This window comes from Myotis davidii, unplaced genomic scaffold (genome assembly GCF_000327345.1).
Source record: "Myotis davidii unplaced genomic scaffold, ASM32734v1 scaffold73, whole genome shotgun sequence".
Lineage (NCBI taxonomy): Eukaryota > Metazoa > Chordata > Mammalia > Chiroptera > Vespertilionidae > Myotis > Myotis davidii.
Genome location: NW_006286675.1, coordinates 4,147,859 through 4,167,100, shown reverse-complemented (window position 1 = coordinate 4,167,100; position 19,242 = coordinate 4,147,859). Strand labels below are relative to the sequence as shown.

Below are 19,242 nucleotides of genomic sequence, written 5' to 3'. Positions count from 1 at the left end.
GCCCTAGGGCAGCCAGAGCGGAGGGGAATGTGGGGGCACAAGGGGTGAGTGGAGCTGAGTGACCCCCGCTAGGAGCCATGTTCTCTCCTGGAATGGCCTTGCCCGCCTTTGGACGGCACCGGCATACGGGCTGGATGTCGGCTTCATCCTTTAGTCTGAGCTTCCTAAATCCATTCTGTGACACTTTGCCTTTTTTCATCTTCCAAGACCCTTCCCCCAAACTCATCCCTACTTTCTGACATTTGCGTTGGTCAGGATTCCGGTTGCAAAGAACAGAAACCTGTCAGAGCTACTTTTCCGCACAAGAGGAAGGGAGTTTTCCTGGGAGGGTCATGGGTACAGCCAGGCTGAGGAAGGAAGGGCTGGCCCTTGCCTGGGAGGGCAGGAGAGGACACAGGACTACCCTTCCTCCCCTGGCCCCGTGCCTGCTTGGGTCTCTGTATCCTCTCCTCTGAGCTGCACATGGCCAGCCCAGCGTGGCTGCCCACAGCCCTGAGATCAACTTGACTCTTATGAGTCAGGCTTAAGAGTTGGCCCCCAGCCTGGATCAGATTTCCAACCTGGCCAACGGGCAAGGCCCCTTATGAACCTGCCTTAGCCCTACCTCGGAGATGGAGGTGCTGGCACGTTCCCGAGAGGGAAGGGGAGCTATCATGGGCTCGGGGATTTAATAGACCCTTCGAGAGAGAGGTGGGCTCCAGCTGTAGGCTGCCTTCCAGGTGCGGTCCGAGCAGCACCTGGTGAGCAGGGCTCCACAGGCGACCATGGGCCAGGCTTCCACACCCTTCATCCCAGGAGATGGGTCCTCCAGTCCCTTGTCAGGTGCTGGTCGTGCGGGTTCCCACAGGAACAGGAGGGCAGGAAGCACCTGCTGCAGGCCCTGCCCGAGGAGGGCCTCTCGCCCAGGTCTGCCTGGCCGCAGAGCCACCTCTCACTGGGCCTTTTTGCCCCACGCTGTGACTGGTGGTTCCATCCCTATTGCTGATGAGTCATGCTTTTAATAAAAATTCTGAACTCTTCCTTCTCATGCTGCAGCTCAGCCACGTCTTGCCCCATCTGGGGTGTAATTTCTTGTTAGACCCAAGCCCAGGCCCTCATGTTTAATCCCAGTTTCTAGTAGATCCAGATCTTTTACCCCAGAACATGTTTTTGTCATTTTTTTTTTTTTGAGCAAAGAAATGTTTATTGCTCGAGAAGGCCTAATACAAGAAGATGGGAGAACTAATTCTTAAATCCATCTTGAGAGAGTACAAAATTCAGGTGTTTTATATGTCGGGGGCGGGGGGAGGGGGATTGTAGGCAAGCGGCACAGAAAAGGGGTCCAAGGAAAAACCTGAAATTCCTAAATCTCTTTGCTCTTGGACGACCCCTGCTGATGTTAGTCTGGTTCTGGAGTCGTCTTTACTGTGTGTATCCCCCCTCGGCAGCCGTATTCATGCCCATGGGGGGAAGGTTGATGGGAAGCCTCGTGTGAATCTGTGTACTGGCTGCTGCTGGACTCCTGAAAGGAAAGCTGGGTGGACGAGCCCGATCCCCTTCCGTCGACACTGCTCTTGTCATTGGGCCCTTTGGGGTGACCCTTCAACCAGTTCCTCCCGGGTCTTCTTGGAGCCCAGTGCACCTCTTCCTCTGTCTTGCCCTCGGGGCTAACAGGAGAGACCTTCCCTGGTGGAGCCTGAGGAAGCGCAGTTCGGTTCAGATGCTCTGCCCCAGGTCCTGCAGCACAGCCTGGGGATCCGGAAACTCGCTGTGGCCCCTGCTCTGAAGTGTGCGTGGTCTGGAGGAGGCGGCAGGTGCTGGTGGCATACGGGGTGCACCTGGAAGGGCAGGTTTACTTGCTGAATCGGGTGTGGTGGGGTCATGAAAGGCTTGACAGTGATGGTATTGGAGCGGGGTTTTCGAGGAGTGGAGCTTGCCAGGCAGCGTGGCTGTCCTGGGGAAGGAAAGCATCGGTGCTGCGGATTGGGGGAGGGGTGATATGCATGTAATTCATATACTCATGTTTCCTGCGTTCGTCTCCATTTGTGTGGTCCTAATAAAAACCAACTTGAGCTGACTTTGGCCGAAGCAGAAACCAAGTGTGTGAAAGGCACAGGGACCACTCAGAGCCTCTGGGAAAGAGGGGCACATACTGCGGAGGCAGGGCCGCTCGCTGCTCCAAGAGCCTCGATGCGGGGCCCTCAACCGCAGGCGCAGCAGGAGCACTGGAGGCCCCTCACCTTCAGAGACTCCCTCCCTCTGGATTCGCTGCTGTCCCTTAGCACGGAGTCCACTTTTGAAAGAGGAGGCTGCAGACGGGCTGGACTTAGATTTGTCTGCAGTCAGGAAGGGCTCAGCAGAATGGTGGATGGTGCTGGTGAGGCCCGTATGCAGGAGCTGGGGTGGACAGAAGGGGGATTTGGGTGCCGGGTGGTGGCACTTGGCTCTCAGGCAGGTCACGGGCCCAGCTGTGGGTGGGAGCGGTGCGCCCTGCTTGAGCTGTGGCAGGTGTCAAAGGACTGGGGGCTTGGGCTGGGGAAGCAGAACTGCTTCTGTGTTCCCAAGCCCGAGCTGACGCCAGCCCCCTCCTCTCTCCAGAACCGGCCTTCAGTGATCACCTGCGCCTCCGCCAGCGCCCGCAACTGCAACCTCTCCCACTGTCCGATCGCGCACAGCGGCTGCGTGGCCGGGCCGGCCAGCTACCGGAGGACTCCGAGCTGTAAGTGTCCCTGGAGTGGGGTCGCCAGGGTAGGGGCTCAGCTTCCTCAGTCAACACGACTTCAAGTGGAGTTCATTTCCTCCCATCTCATGCTGTAGACGGGAACCTCTAGGTGTCCTGGAGCTAATTTCTAGTTGAGATGGAAAAAGTGGGATTTTTGGAGCACATACGCTCCTAGCATTGTGCCTGGTGTGGGCGGGAAGGAGGGAAGACACACATTGGCCCTGACCTGCAGGCTCGCTCTCTAGTTGGGGTAAAAATAGGCTCTACCATCCCCTACTGCCACATTCTCTACTAGTAGCTAGCCCCGGGCGGCAGGCATAATGCCTGGTTACAGGTGCAGAGACGAGCCCCTGCCCCAGACCCCAGCCCTGACCACTGTCCCCCCCCACAGCTGCCACCACCACCTGTGACCCCGTGGTGGAGGAGCATTTCCGCAGGAGCTTGGGCAAGAACTACAAGGAGCCTGAGCCGGCTCCCAACTCGGTGTCCATCACGGGCTCCGTGGACGACCACTTTGCCAAAGCCCTGGGAGATACGTGGCTTCAGATCAAGGCGGCCAAGGACGGCGCATCCAGCAGCCCCGAGTCGGCCTCGCGTAGGGGCCAGCCTTCCAGCCCCTCTGCCCACATGGTCAGCCACAGTCACTCCCCCTCTGTGGTCTCCTGAAGAGAGCACCGTCCTCCAGCAAGACGTCGATCTGCATGGTTTGCCTGAGCTTTGAACAGTCAGTGCTTAAAAAAAACAGGAAAAAAAATGTCATGGGAGTGGGGTGGGGGGAAAGGGAAGGGATGGTTTATTTGCAAAAACCATGTCGGGGATTTTGTTCTGTTTTTGTGCTTGCTTGGTATTCGTACGCCAGGGCCCTCCAACATGATAGTAGGAACGGCGTGTGGAACATCTGTCTCATGTAGCATCCTAACTTCCTGCCTCAGTTACCAAAGAAACCTCTGATGCAGGTCTGCTGCCCGACAGGGTCGGGACTCCATGGCGCGCACTTTCTCAGTCACAAGCCATGACATTGGTGACCCAAACGCTTTGTGCTTTTCCATGTGCTTCTTGGGGCCGGGTGTGTGCGGCTTAGCTTCCATGGCATGTTCGGTGCAGCTCACGTGTGTGTGCGTCTACTTGAAGAGAGCAGAGACTCTTGTGTCTGATTTGCACTATTGGAGGAGGACTGGAGTTGCCTGCTTGACAACTTTATGTGAGATGCTAGTACTCTGAGGGCAAACTGCTGAAAAACAAAGGGTTTAAGGATGACATTTCTGACCATTTGTGTTTTTGTTGTTTTTTAAAATTTAGACTAAACAGCTTTGGAAGGGGAAGTCTCATACCGGTTATAGGTCTTTCTCTCTAGATTACAGGTGCTTGCAACTGGACTGCAGATTCCACCAATCACGGGCATTTTACTTTTGTTAAACACTGCAGTTTGTTAGGCTAGAGCTGGGGGTTCCGTAGTGCTTTAAATGTGATGCATGTTTTAAGGGAGAAAAATAGCTGGTTTCTATTAATTGTATAGACAGTAAACACAAACCTTAATACTTACTAGCTTCTGTTCAGAATTAGTTTATTTTTGTCAGTTACAGTCCTAGATATACTTACTGCTGGTACAGTTGTACTCTAAGATTTGTATTTGATATTCACGTTACTCCCTAGTAGTGGGGGCCAGGTGGCCCCTGGCAGGCCCTAGGACGGGCAGTCGAGTCGCTGGTCAGCCGTGTTGTGGGATGCTGGAGTTTTTGCTGCAGGCTGACAGCATCATTTATTTTTTGCATCCCTGTCTGCTTATTACTAGCTCCCGGGGGGTTGGGAGTTGTGTCTTCCAACTTTCTTCTGTGCAGAAACTGCCCCCTTTAACTCTCCCTTGGCTGAACAGCAGATTACTGACAATCTGTGATATGCTATTTTGTGTGCTTCCTCCTACGCTGGGGCCAAGGCAGTATACATTCCTCTGACTTTATACAGTTATTACTGCATTTATTATCGTTTGCTATAGTAATAGCTACTAACTAGAAATTAGATGAAGAAAGCATGACAGACACAGCTGTGGATGTTCAACAGCTGCTCCTCTTTTCAGTAAACGCATGTGTCTATCCCCCTGCCCCTCCATCGGGCTACATTCCAGCCTCGCTCACTGGAGGGTTTAAGAAGTCACCTGGCCAGGTGATGCTGGCATGACCACCTCACCTGCAAGGCATTGTGGACTCACAGGAGCCTTCCAGGCTGGTTTTCAGCATGAGGAAATTACAGGTGAGCTGGTCCATTTTGGAAACTGGCACTGGGTGAAAAGGTCGGAGGATTGGCTCTTGCTGTGGTCACAGGGTGGCTGCAGGCCTTTGAAAAGGCGAAAGGAAAGCCCTGTCCTCTCGCCCCTGCACACATTTCACTCCCACTTAACTGGGCTTCCAGGCTTTCGCATCCAGGCCCCTGTATTTTCTGTAGGAAAAATTGTTGAACACTTTTTTTATATAGGTAACTTTAAGACCATCATTACGCTGTGCGTAAAGAATGTACAGAGAAATTTGTAGGTATTTTTTGAAGAACAATTAATTTGTTAATGATATGTAGCTATTTAATTTTTCCCTTTCCTATTGTAATCATTCATAATTTTTTGTTTGGAAAAAAAAAGTTGATCTTTTTTTTGTTGTAGATTTGTCTGTAAAAGTGCAGGAACACAGTTATTCTATGAGAACACTGCATCTGCCTTAATAGCCACTAGTTTGTTACTGCTACAGGCTACTGAGCATCGCCACAGGAAACAACCCCACTGCCAGCGGGCTCTGTGAAGAACGGCTCCTCGGACAGCTGTCCGCTCGGGGAGGGACAGTGGTGTGGCAGCTGGGTCCCTGCGCACTGACCTATCTGGGATAGGCAGCACCCAGGGGGCCTCAGCAGATGGGAAAGCAGGAAACCAAACATTTCACTGGGAAGGGACACACTCCCCGGCTGCAGGAGGAGCACGGTGAGGTCTTCACAGAGCCACGCCGTCCGCAGTGCGTTCTGACAGTTCTCTCCATGTTTGTAAATCTGTAATATACCATTCTCTGTGGCCTGTTTTTCCTGGAAGAAGAAGAAAAAAAAGGTTTGGCAGGCCATCTTTTTTTTGTACTTAAAAGTAGCCTTAAGAACAATAATAAAGTGCTCTTAAACCACGGACTGTTCGTGTGGCCTTTGGTCCTGGGGTGACAGTACCAGGGCTTTGCTGTGAAGCCCAGGGAGGGTGGGGGTGCTTAGCAACACTGCACCTGTCTACAGAGGTGCCCGTTTATGCCTCATATAGGCTAGAAAACTGGAATTTTAACTCTCTGAGAATCCTCACTGAAAACCTAACCTCCAGAAATCCTACTCTTACTGGTCAGTTTCAGACTCCATTTTGACTTTGGTTCCAGGCCTGAGATTAAAGATAAGACCACAAGGATGAGAAGATTCCATACCCACTCTGGGTGCCATAGGTGTGCAGACTCAGGATAAAAGAGAAGATCAGGAAGAACCCATCTGAACTCTCACCACCTGCTGGACACCTGGCCACAGGCTGAGGCAGACACAGCTGGCACCACCGAGGAACCCAGGGTTGGGGAGGGTGGTAGAGGGCAGGCATGGGGTTTGCAGTGCAGCCCCACAGTGGTCTCTAGAAGGAGACCATTTAGTCTGTTAGGGCAACTCTGCCTGTTCTCATTGCCACCCCATGGGGCCAAGGTGGAAAGAATCCTAGGGAGCCTAACGAACACTGACGAGAAAAAAGAACTGCTCGTGGAGGGAGCCTCGCCCCAGTTGATGGCAGTGCCAAGGTTATTATTTAGCTCAGAACTGGCAGGGTCATGAATCAGAAATGAAGAACGTCAGAAGCTCCTGGGCAGCGAAGGGAAGGCCCCAGTCCTCAAGGTATGGAGAGGAAGGAACGAAAGGTGGGGGGATGCAGGGCCCAGAGTCACCGGTCGTAGGCGGCAGTCCTGCTCTGGCCACTGTGAGCTCCCCAGCAGGCAGCAGTTGGCCACTGAGGGTGGGCGGTCAGACGGTCTCGTCGTCACTCATGTCCCAGATCTGCGTGGAGAAGGGGAGACGTTCAGCAGAGTGTTCAGCTGTCACTAAGCAAAAGGGACGATGGCTCCCACTTGCAGGTGACACGCTGTGTGCCTCAACACCTTTGTCACTGAGATTGACACTTCCCTTGTCTAATGAAACCACGCCTCGGAGAAGGGAAGGCAGCTGCCCAAGAGATCTGTGGTAACTGAACCGGTGGCTGAATCTGGGGGAAGAGTGAGCTGGGATTTGGCCCCGGGGAGTGCGAACGCCTCCTCAGCATCTCCGGCAGAGCTGCCTTCCCTGCCCTAGGCAGTCCCCACTCGCTCCTGTTTCTGTGGCCCTGACCCTAAGCCCGATCATCTTGTCTCTTTAATGGCTGCCTTCTTTCTGTCCACCTGCTCTCTGGAAGGTAAGCTCCCTGAGGGTGGGATTCGGGCTGTGCACACACTTCCTTCCTCCGCAGGCTCCCACCCTGGTGGGCTGCCCCATCATCATGTGCCTGTGGTCCAGGTGCCAACTGGACTGAAAACCACAGGCCCGGACAAACGCTAAAGAGCTGCCCCTTTAGAGTCGGCCTTCCCACCAGCCCCAGCGGGCGCCTGGGGCAGGGTAGTGGAGACAGCCAGATCCTGCCTGTCCTTGGAGAGCCTGAGTCTGACCTGGGGTGGGGTGAGATGTGAACATGGGGAACATAGGATCCCCACAGAAATGAGAAAAGGTGGGGAAGGCCTGGCCCACTGGCCAGCACAGAGATCCCTGGGCTCCTTGTAGCCTGGACTCCCTCGGGGTCTGGTCCGTGAACTTACGCCTTCAGACTTTTAGAATTCCTAGAACTGGTTGCAAAAGGCCACCTCAACGCTAGCTAGCTGAACCAAGAGAAAGAACATCGTGTTTACATGAGGCTGGCCCAGGGAGACGGGGAGGCCCGGCCAAGGTAAATATCAACACCAGCTTGGCTTTCAAAGGCAAGGATCTGGAAAGTAAATAGAGAAGGAAATTTCCTCTCTCTGGAGGATCCAGCAGCCTGGGCTGAGAGCTAGTCGATGTGCCTCTCACATCTCCTGTCTTTACACATGTCTTCCTGCCCAAGGACACTGGGGCGAGGCTGCAATGCCAACATCCAGATGCCTGCAGGAGCAGGGTCGGGATGTGGAAGAGTTCGGTCTGGGGTCCAGCAACCTGAGTGTGGCCAGGTTGAGTGTGCCCTTCTCTGGGCCCAGCTCATCCTCAGCATGGCTTGAAGACTCTTGGACCTGCCTCCTGGGGTGGGATTCAGTGGTAGGAGGCAGGGTGGCTGCACTTAGGAGCCCCTGGACTTGATGATCCTATAGTTTCGACCATCTGAGCAGGCAAACTTGCCACCAGAGGGTTCACCAGGGGAATTCATTCTTTCACTGTCATTCAATAAACACACATTTATGGAGCCTCTCCCTATGCCGGGAGCTATGCAGATCTGATGCAACAGTCCTTCCTTCACTCCTCACAAGAGCCCGTGAGGTGCAGATGGAAACAAGCTCAGAGAGGTAAGGCACCTTGTCTGGAATCACACAGCTAGTAAGCTGCAGAGCTGGGGACATAGGTGTGTGGGAAAAAGGTTACGTGAAAAGGGCTGCCTGGACTGCCTGCAGGGCTGGAATAGGCTGCATGGAGGAGGGGGCCTTGACCTTCTATGGCCTCTTGCCCAGCCTCCTGGGAAGCCACCAGCCAGGGCTGGGCAGAGTCCATTTCAATGAGCAATGCCCTCTGCAAACGGGCAGATGAGGTTGTTCACAGGACTCTGGGGACCCAGGGCAGGGCTGTTTGGGAAAGCAGGAGCTGCCACTCATTGTATTAGATCTCAACTGTGAAGAAGGGTCCTTGGCACCTAGCTCTGCCTCTGGGAGGCCCACGCTGTGTAGGGGATCAAGTAGACATCCAAAGGGCATATTATGATGGGACTTTACAGAAGGGGTGGATGATGGATTTTTACAGAATTGCTCTGGTATTTTGCAGAATGAGTTCCCTGGGCCTACAATGGGTTTCTCCACTAGGGCAGCCAGTCCTTTTCCTATTGGCTGGGCTCAGAGGGCAGTAGCAGCCTTGATTTTAAATTTCCAGAAACTTCAGCCTTGACAAATACTGTATGATTTCACTTACATAAGGAATCTAAAAGAACTGAACTCAGAACCAGAGAGTAGGTGAGTGGGGTTGCTGGGAGGTGGGGGAAGTGGGGAGATGTTGGTCAAAGGGCACAAATTTTCAGTTATAAGAGGGATAAGTTGTGGGGATCTAATGTACAGCATGGGGACACTAGGTTTTAGTGTTCCTACCATACACACACCAAAGTAACTATAACTGATGAGGGGAGGGGTTAATAACCAAAATATATTAAGAAACTCATGCAACTCAATAACAAAACAACCACAACAATCTGATAAAAATATGGGCAGTCGACACGAAAAAACATTTCTCTAAAGAAAACATACAGATGACCAAAAGACATGAAAAGATGCTCAACATCACTAATCATCAGGGAAATGGAAACCAAAACCACAAGATACACCATCTCACTCATATCAGAAAAGCTATTACCAAAAAGTCAACAAATAATGTGTTGGCATGAATGTGGAGATTGAAAATTGGTGTGGCCATTATGGAAAACAGTATGTAGAGTCCTCAAAAAACTAAAAATAGGTCTATCATACGACCCATCAATCCCACTTGTGGGTATTTATCCAAAGAAAATAAACACTAATTTGAAAAAATATATGCATCCCTGTGTTCACTGCAGCATTATTTACAATACCCAAGATACGGAAGCAACTTAAGTGTCCATCAATACATGAATGGATAAAGATGTAATATAGCCCTAGCTGGTTTGGCTCAGTGCATAGTGTTGGCCTGCGGACTGAAGGGTCACGGATTCGATTCCAGTCAAGGGCACATGCCCGGGTTGCGGGCTCCATCCCTAGTACGGGGGAATGCAGGAGGCAGCCAATCAATGATTCCCTCTCATCATTGAGGTTTCTATCTCTCTTCCCCTCTGAAATCAATAAAAAGAAAGAAAACAGGGCCAGATCCTGGATTAAAAAACACACAGATGTGATAGCTATAATAATAAAAGCATAATATGCTAATTAGACCAGACGTCCTTCTGGCCAAAGCCAGGGTTGCGAGGAAAGCCCAGGTCCCGGGTGCCAGCAGCCGGGGGAAGGGAGGCCTAACCCTTGCATGAATTTTGTGCATCGGGCCTCTAGAGTGTGTGTGTGTGTGTGTGTGTGCACGTGCGTGCACATGTGTAGGAATATTATACGGCAGTAAAAAAGGAATGAAGTCTTGCCATTTGCAGCAACATGGATGGACCTAAAGAGTATTATACTAAGTAAATTAAGTCAGAGAAGGACAAATACCATATGGTTTCATTTATAAAACGAAACATACAGACTTATAGAAACAAAAGGAAAGGGTGTCAGAGGGATAGGTGACAAAGGTGAACGGGATTATAGTCAGTGATATTGTGATAAATATTTATGATAGAATTAGTGGGGTGATCACATACAGAAATGTAAAATTACTATATTATACACCTGAAATCAACTAATAAAATATTTTACATCAACTATACTTAAATAAAATTTTTAAAAAGAGGTGAGGGGGTGTGTTAACTTGATTGTGAGGATCATTTCACAATGTAGATAATCATTTCATAATGTATATGTATATTAAATTTTCACATTGTACAATCTACATATATATAATATTTGTCAGTTATTCCTCAATAAAGTTGAGGGCAAAAAAGGTGGGGACTGAGATCTGTCTGCTCCCTACTAAATCCACCTAGCACCTGGCAGAGAAGGGCCCAGTGAGTGTCGTCTTAATTAATTAACCACAAACTATAGAAACAACATCCAGTTAGAAATGTAATGAAAGAGAAGAAGCCATTCACTATAAGAGCCATGAGAAAGATGTTTATTCACTATAAGAGCCATGAGAAAGATATTTCATGTTAGGTCTGTTACTAGGAAACAGACCTAACATGAAATATACAGCATGTATATGAAAACAAAACAAAACCAACTCTTCAAAAAGAGTCACATAGGTGAATTTCTTTATAACAGCCTCACAAGATTATGAAAAGTGAACAAAAACTACCCCCCGTTTATGCATAGGAAGACTCAACATCAATCAAGATGTCAACCTTTCCCAAGTTAATATCTAAATTTAATAAAAGCTCAATTTTAAAAAATCAAGTATCTTTTCTGGAGCTAGACAAGCTGTTTCTAAAGTTTATGTGAGAAAAAATAAGCAAGAATATCTAGGAAAACCTTTGAAAAGAAGAGCAATGGGGAGGTTCCCCTACCATATGTTTAAATATGTCATGAAGTCTGTAATTAAGAGGGTTGTGTCAGCATGAGCAAAGATATTTGGGCCAATGGAACAAAATGAGCCCAGAAACAGAACAGAATAGAAATGTCCAGGTACATTCTGGAAATTTAATATCTTAATGATAAAGGTCTGGGGAATGTGACCTCAAAGCATTAGAAAAAAATGGACTTTTTAATAGATGATATGGGGATAAGTAGACATTATTTGCAAAATGATAAAACTTACTCCATGCTTATACAAAACAAATTCCAAATGGAACATTGATCTAAATATAAAAAGTGAAATCTTGACTGTACATTCTGGAAATTTAATATCTTAATGATAAAGGTCTGGGGAATGTGACCTCAAAGCATTAGAAAAAAATGGACTTTTTAATAGATGATATGGGGATAAGTAGACATTATTTGCAAAATGATAAAACTTACTCCATGCTTATACAAAACAAATTCCAAATGGAACATTGATCTAAATATAAAAAGTGAAATCTTAACTAATATTAGGTGCAACACATAGGTGAATCCCTTTATAACCTGGGAGTGGGAAGCATATAACTTAAAATCTAAAAGCAATACAACTAGATATATTGGACTATGTAAAAATATACATGTGCAGTTTTGCATGGAGAAAACACTATAAGCAAAGCCAAAAAGAGAACCTCACTGGGAGAAAACATTGTAACAGACCATAAAAGGCTATGCTCCCTAATGTACAAATAGCTCTTAAAAATCAGTAAGAGAAAGACCAATAAACTGATTTTTGCAAAGCAGGCCAGAGACATCAACAGTTCACAGAAAAAAATATAGACAGATGGCCCTTAAACCTAAGAAAGGATGTTCAACCTTAATCAGAATAAGAGATACATTAAAATTCCTTAGGACAACACACCAAACATACCAGAAAAATTGGGACTTCACGAAAATCAAAACTTCTGGTCTCTGAAAGGATACCACTATGAAAATGAAAAAAGCAAACCACAGACTAGGAGAAATATCCACACTGTAAATAAAAAGAATTTTTATCCAAAATATATGAAAAAACTTAGTTTAATATATAAAAGGCTAAGTGTCCGTCTGTCCAACCAGTAGCTATGACACACACTGACCACCAGGGGGCACTCAACACAGGAGCTGGCATGATGTGCAATGGCCATTTAAAAATAAACAGCACCGCGGACCTGGCACCAACAAACCAACACTTGGCTTCCCCCAAGTGGGACACAGGCCCTGCCACCACCCCAGAGCAACACCCCACCCAATTGCAGCCAAGCTGCTGAGATCCCATGGCGCATAATGCGGCCCCCAGCCCAGCCCAGTCTGGAAATGGTCGCTGTGGGCGCTAGGTAATGACATCATGTAGCAACGCCCGGCTTTCTCTCCCTAGCGACTAGCCTCCTTGGAGTTTCTTCAGCCCAGGAATAGGACTTGCTGTATAGCCAGGTGAAAACATTTCACAGTTTAACCAAATGTCTGTGAAGCATTTTCCCGTGCCTCATCTCATTTGATCTTCACAGAAGTCCTGGAGTAGGTAGATAGGAGACTCGGTAGAATCCTATTTTCTTTTCATTAGCAAGACTCGAATAGCGATATTAAACTATTTCTTCTAATTAATTTCCTTTCAGTGTGCATGAATCCGTGCACCGGGACACTAGTAGCTTAATAACAGAGACAACCTGATTTTTTAAAAAAATGGGCAAAAGGTCTGAACAGATACTTCACAAAAGAGGAACTACAGTGCCAATAAGAATCAATGCAGAATCCTTATTGCTAAAAATATGTTCAGCATCCTTTGTCCTGGGGGGAGGGGCGGAATGCAAATCTGAATCACAGAGACAGCACACTCCACCTTCTAGAAGGGCCAAATGGAAAAGGCTGGGAACTCACACACTGCTGTTAGTGGGAATGGTAACTGCATAACCCCTTGGGAGAAAGGTCTGATGACTTACAAAGTTAAACATACCCTTACCATATGACCCAGCCATTCCACTCCTATTTACCCCCAAGAAAGGAAAACACACACATCTGCAAGACGACTTGTGCAAGAATGGTCATAGCAGCTTTATTCATGATAGACACAAACTAGAAGACTTACATGTCCATCAACAGGCAGAAAAATTATGGGATATCCATGCAGTGGATACTACTCATCATCAAAGGAACAAACCACTAATGGATGCAGCAACGTGTACTCATCTCAGAACCCTTATACTGAGTCAAAGAAGCCCACCACAAAAGATAAAATACTGTATGGATCCATTTACAGTGGAACCTTGGTTCTGGAACTTAATTTGTTCTGGAAGTCTGTTCGAGAAGTGATTTGTTAAAAAAAAGAATCAAGCCCTGACCGGTTTGGCTCAGTGGATAGAGCGTCGGCCTGCGGACTGAAAGGTCCCAGGTTCGATTCCAGTCAAGGGCATGTACCTTGGTTGCGGGCACATCCCCAGTAGGGGATGTGCAGGAGGCAGCTGATTGATGTGTCTCTCTCATTGATGTTTCTAACTCTATCCCTCTCCCTTCCTCTCTGTAAAAAATCAATAAAATATATTTTAAAAAACAACAACACTGAATCATTTTTTCCATTATAAATAATGTAAATTGAATTAATTCGTTCCAGACCCCCAAATGATTCCCTGTGTTAACCTTTCTTATATACAGTACATGTCTAATAGCAAACCTTAAAAGACAAAACTGACTGGGAGAAAACATAAAAGGCTAATCTCCCTAATATACAAATAGCTCTTAAAAATCAAGAAGAGAAAGGCCAATAAACTGCTTTTTAAAAAGCAGGCCGTAAGTGAATCACTTTAAACACTCATTCCAGGGGTGTCTTACAAGAGGCCAGTATGCAGCATCTTCAATTTTTCACATATCATTGCCTCCAAAATGTTGAAATGCTGTCACAGGCTAAGCTAGCTGCTTTTTGTTTATCCAAATGAACAATTTTTCTACCTCTTCAATTGCCTGTGATCATTTCTTTCATATTCTTAGCAACATCAGCACTCTTGATGGACTTTTTATATTTTAATATTGTGCTAATAATCCATTTTACCAGCAACAACAACAAAACAAAAAAACCCACAAAAATATTCCCAGCACAGTTTCCTGTGATGTTAACAAGGCGAGGTTTAGAGGTAAACTGACTCATACATTCGCTCCTTTGTTTGTGGCCTCAGAGGACCGAGGTTGACTGTATATGGAATTCTAGCAGGGACAAATCTATAGCGACAGAAAGTAGATCATTTGTCACAATTCACCAAACTACATTTTAAATGGGTGCATTTTATTTTATGTAAATTATACCTTAATAAAGTTGATTTTTTAAAAAGCCACACAGAGAAAACATTTCCTCACTTATCAAACTGGCAAAGTTCCTACCGCTCGACAACACACTCTGTGAACCTATGGACAACAGCAGTCCCCTATGATGCTGGTGGGACGTAAGTAATATGGCAAGCTTGGCTACTAGTAAATCCAACAGAATTACTTATGTCTTAACTGTTAGCCCAGCAAGCTCACTTTCAGGAATCTGTCTTAAGATACACCTCCACAAATATGAAAAGACATCGTTGCTGCATGACTTGTTACAGGAAAAGACTGGAAACCACCCATGTCGGAACCAGCTAATTAAACCATTCACTGCACAGCCACACCATGGACCACTGTGGCCCTAAAACAGTGGGAAAGAGCTCAATGAACTGATATGAGGCAGTTTCCAGCATTTACTTAGTGAAAGGAAGAAAAATGCATGTGTTGTGTGAGAAGAGAAAATAAGAATATTTTAAAATTATCTTTAACTTTTGCACAAATAAATGCAGGAATGGCCACGTATAGGGAGTGGGTGGAAAGGGCATGAGACTATCTGAGCATACCTTTTAACTTTAGACTCAAGGACATGTTTCACACATTTAAAAATTAAATCAAGAAAAATAACCCAAAGCACAGCAACAAAATAATTAGACTTCATCAAAATAAAAAACTTTGTGTTTTTGTTTTTTAAGGACAGCTTCAAGAACACTATTAAAGTGATAAGACCATTCTGATAGAAAATATTTGGCAATCATTTCGGATAAGAGACTGTATCTAGACCATTCACAAGTCAATAATAAAAAGCAAATAACCCAATTAAAAATGGGCAGAGGAGCTGAATAGGCATTTCTCACAAAAGACATATAAATGATTAAGAAGCAAAGACACAGACATGGATACTTGAACGTCATTAGGCACCAGGAAAATGCACATCAAAACCACAAGGAGAGAGCACGTGGCGCCATTATGAAGGTTGTAATAAAAAAGCCAGATAACAGGTGTTGGTGGTGATTTGGAGAAACTGGAACCTGCATACGTTGCTGTTGGAAATGCAAAACGGTGTAGCTGCTCTGAAAACAGACGGCAGCTCATCAAAAAGTTAGACACAGAGTCACCATATGGTCCAGCAATTTCACTCCTGGGTGTGTGTATACGCAAGAGAAATGAAAACGTACGTCCACATAAGAACTTGCACATAAATGTTCATAGCATAATTCTTCAGTCAAAACGTGGAAACAAACCAAATGTCCACCAACAGGTTAATGGAAAATGCAGTCTGTCCAATCAATGGAATATTATTCGGCAAACACCTGCCTGCACACAGTCGTCTCAGGAGCCTGAGGACACTGCTGTGACCGCCCCTGTTGTATAAAGGAGGCCACTCAAGCTCAGAGGAAATGATGAAACTGTTGAGACCGTGAAGAGCTGGTAAGGGGTAAAGGAGAGGCTTTTTCCACGTTATCTCACCACTTCCTTCTTGTTAAACGTAATTCCTTCTTAAGAAAACAGCGAAGGACAGTCTGAAGTCTGCTTCCTGGACCGACACTGTGATGCTGACACCCAATGAGTGGCCCCAGGGCCCATGGTACACACGGGAACCACGGGCAAACCCAGGTGGGTGAAAGGCCAGATCAGCCTCTGTCCTGCACCAGCTCCTGGGTTCCCACCTCTGTCCTCTGACCCTGTTCAGTGGCTGGTCCTACGTCCCTGCCCTGGAGGCTCGGGCTGTGGGCTCAGCCGGGCAGGAGGCCTTGCTGCTCTGGGCTAGCTGGGAGGCTGACTCCATGGTCAGCGCCTGAACCAACCCTGGCCTCGCAGCAGTGACTGGGCCCACAACGCTAATGCAGCAGGACTTTCTCACCATCGGAGCTCATCACAAGGGCCAGGGAGAACGTGTGGCTAAACCGCACACCCTGAGAGGGCCTCACGGTTTCACTTTCCACTCTGCAAAGGAGTCAGACACACTGGAGTGGAGCTGCTTGTCATCCAATTTCAAACTTGTGTCCCATTTCTGGACCACACTGCCTGGAGCACGCCATGGACTAAGGCTTTCCTTTTATAAACACTGTAATTATCCTGTGAATGGCACAATTATATTTGTGTGTGTTAAAAGTATTCATTTGTTAAATGTAAACATTTCAAATTACCAGTTTCTGAAACCCGGTTTTGGCATTTCTGTATTTTTTAATTAAAAAAATGGAAATATCTAGACTTGTGCTCCTCACACCTCCTTGCTGGGTCCTTACAGGTATGATTCTCTCTGGTGGGTGGAGACACCGCTGGGACCCCCAGGAGGAGGCAGGGCTGTTTCCAGGGGCACTGTGAAAGCTCCGAGGAAACAGGATCTGTCCTCGGGTCTCACTGGCCCCTGGCTGCTCACCAGTCCTCTGGTGCTGTTCCCACCCACACTCCACACAGCATCACACTGGTTTTCTCAGAAAACAATCCCATAGTGTCGTGCCTGGTATTAGAGCGTTCTATGCTTTCCCTAGCAAACAGGGTGAGTGCAATCCATACTAGTCCCCATGACCTCTCCAAGCTGCTGCCCTCTCACAACTCTTGCTCACCAGCTTCCAGCTGCCCAAGGTCGCAGGCTCCCCGCTTCCTCAGGGCTCCACACACACTTTCCTTTGGCATGGGGAGACCCCTCCCCAGGACTCTGCACCACAAGCTGGCTGTATGCAGATCTTTGTGTCTTCCCAGATCACCCATCTAAAACAGCCACATTCTCTGGCTCAACCCATTTGGTTCCTCCAGAGAACCTACTGTAATTTGTCACCACATTTTCATGTATGCATCTGCCTGACTCCCCAGGGGACCATGAGTCACTGGAGGGCAGGGCCTGCCCCGATACATAGCTTTTTTTTCTTTTTAATCTTCCCTCAAGGATATGTTGTTTTATTGAGAAAGAAGAAACATCAATGTGAGAGAAATGTCAATTGGTTGCCTCCTGTACCTATACGTGCTCTGACTGGGGATCGAACCCACAACCTAGGTGTGTGCTCTGACCGGGAATCAAACCTGCAACCTTTTGATATATGGGATGATGCTCCAACCAACTAAGCCACCCAGCCAGGACCCAATACATAACTTCTGAATGAAGAGTGATTTAGAACCATCTGCTTTGGACATAATTCCAGAATAGAGAAAGGGGAATTTTAGGTGTAAACCTAATACCCGAGAATCAAACAGTAAAGAAAGGGTCCCTCAGTACAGCTGGTTTCTGGGGCCTCTGGCAAGTCACACCCTTGGCCTCAATGGCCCAGAAGGAGACTGGGGCAGGGCTGTGGTTCTCTCTTGATGGGAGTCCATGGGACAAGGGGACATTTGGCCTTAGCCCCAGACCATGATGCCTATTCTCCTTCCTGGGCCCCACCATCAGGTCACAGGAATGCAGAGTGGTGGACAATTTTTGCTTCTTGATCCCAAGATGACCCAGGGCAGATTTGATGCTAGTCAGAAAGGATGCTCTATATTTAGGAGCTTGGGATCCATCTAGATCAGTGGTTCTCAACCTTGGCTGCACATTAGAATCACCTGGAAATCTTCTTAAAATCCTGATTGATGGGCCTCATCCTCCAGAAATTCTGTTTCTTTGTTACTAATGTGTGGCCCCACCCAATAACAAAGAAACAGAATTTCCTGATCTAGATGGTGGCCTTGCAAGCTAATCTGTGACTATGCTGGACTCGGGACTACCCATGCATCAGGTGCCTGTGATAGAGAGGGGCACAGGAGATGCCACTGGATAAAGACCCAGGTTCTGACTTCCCAGTTCCCAGATTCCTGCCCGGAGCTCCTATCCCACCACGGACACCTGAAACAACTCGGGAATGACCCTGCCCTCTCTCACAGTAGGTCCAGAACCCAGAGGGACAGTAAGTCAGTGCTCAGTGTCCACGGGGTCCAAAAGTTTCAAGATGCTTCTGTCCCTTGGCCAAAGGTGCTGGTGTGAACTGCCAAAGCCTGCTGTTGTGAGCAGATGATGCCCGTAGGGGACAAACAAGAGGGTATAGAGCAGGGGTCCTCAAACTTTTTAAACAGGGGGCCAGTTCACTCTCCCTCAGACCATTGGAGGGCCAAACTATGAACAAGTTCCTATGCACACTGCACATATCTTATTTTGAAGTAAAAAAACAACAAAATGGGAACAAATACAATATTTGTATTTGCATGTGGCCCGCGGGCCGTAGTTTGAGCACCCCTGGTATAGAGTCTGCACAAGGAAGGCCAGAGCAGATGCTCAGGGTTCCCCTGGGAACCGACAACCCTGGCCCCCCAGGGGATAGTTAGTATCTTGCTGTTCGCCCAGCAGCCAGGGCTCTGGCTCCCATTATGTTCACAGGCTGCTCACGCTCCTCCACTGAAGATGAAACGATTCCTTCCTCCCCCTTCCATGCTCAGGGGTCTGTACTTCCCCTTCTTGTACACTACCACTTTGGTACCTCCCCTTTGGAAACCGCCCACCTGCTGTCTGCCCTTGTACCCAAACACTCACTACCTCCTCTAGCCTGGCCTCTGCTTCTGGGGCAACTTCCAGCTCCAGAGTTTTCTGGGGGAGAACTTATCATCAGCCTTTCCCATCCCCACCCCCACAGGGGCCAACAGGGGCCCTGCATGCCCTTTCCCATGACCCCACTGCTCCAGGGGTTTCAGGAACAAGGTTAACGTTTTATTAGAAAGAAACAGTGATGGCCGAGGCAGCTGGTAAGATGCAAACAATGACTATTACAAAGCACACTGGACTGCCAATGGTGAGGGGAGAAAAAGGAGAAAGGAAATGCTTTATGTTGCTGGCAGGATGGAGGGCCTCTACCCCTGTGGTGGATGCCCCTGTCTGCCTACAGCCTGCAC

At 47.8% G+C, this 19,242-nt stretch overlaps 2 protein-coding genes across 4 annotated transcripts in view; one reads left to right on the top strand and one right to left on the bottom strand.

Annotated features, from left to right (window-relative positions):
• The window catches only part of VGLL4 (vestigial like family member 4), a 147,823-nt gene extending 141,969 nt beyond the window's left edge, over positions 1 to 5,854 (top strand). For all 3 annotated transcript variants that reach the window (XM_006758278.2, XM_006758277.2, XM_006758279.2), the window contains 2 exons: positions 2,578 to 2,698; positions 3,093 to 5,854. In XM_006758278.2, coding sequence (XP_006758341.1) covers positions 2,578 to 2,698; positions 3,093 to 3,367 — 396 coding nt within the window. In that variant the 3' untranslated portion in view covers positions 3,368 to 5,854. The remainder of the gene's footprint in view (positions 1 to 2,577; positions 2,699 to 3,092) is intronic.
• Positions 5,855 to 6,464: 610 nt separating this feature from the next.
• The window catches only part of ATG7 (autophagy related 7), a 239,242-nt gene continuing 226,464 nt past the window's right edge, over positions 6,465 to 19,242 (bottom strand). Inside the window, exon 19 of the mRNA XM_006758276.2 lies at positions 6,465 to 6,739. Within this exon, the coding sequence (XP_006758339.1) occupies positions 6,707 to 6,739 (33 nt within the window). The 3' untranslated portion in view covers positions 6,465 to 6,706. The remainder of the gene's footprint in view (positions 6,740 to 19,242) is intronic.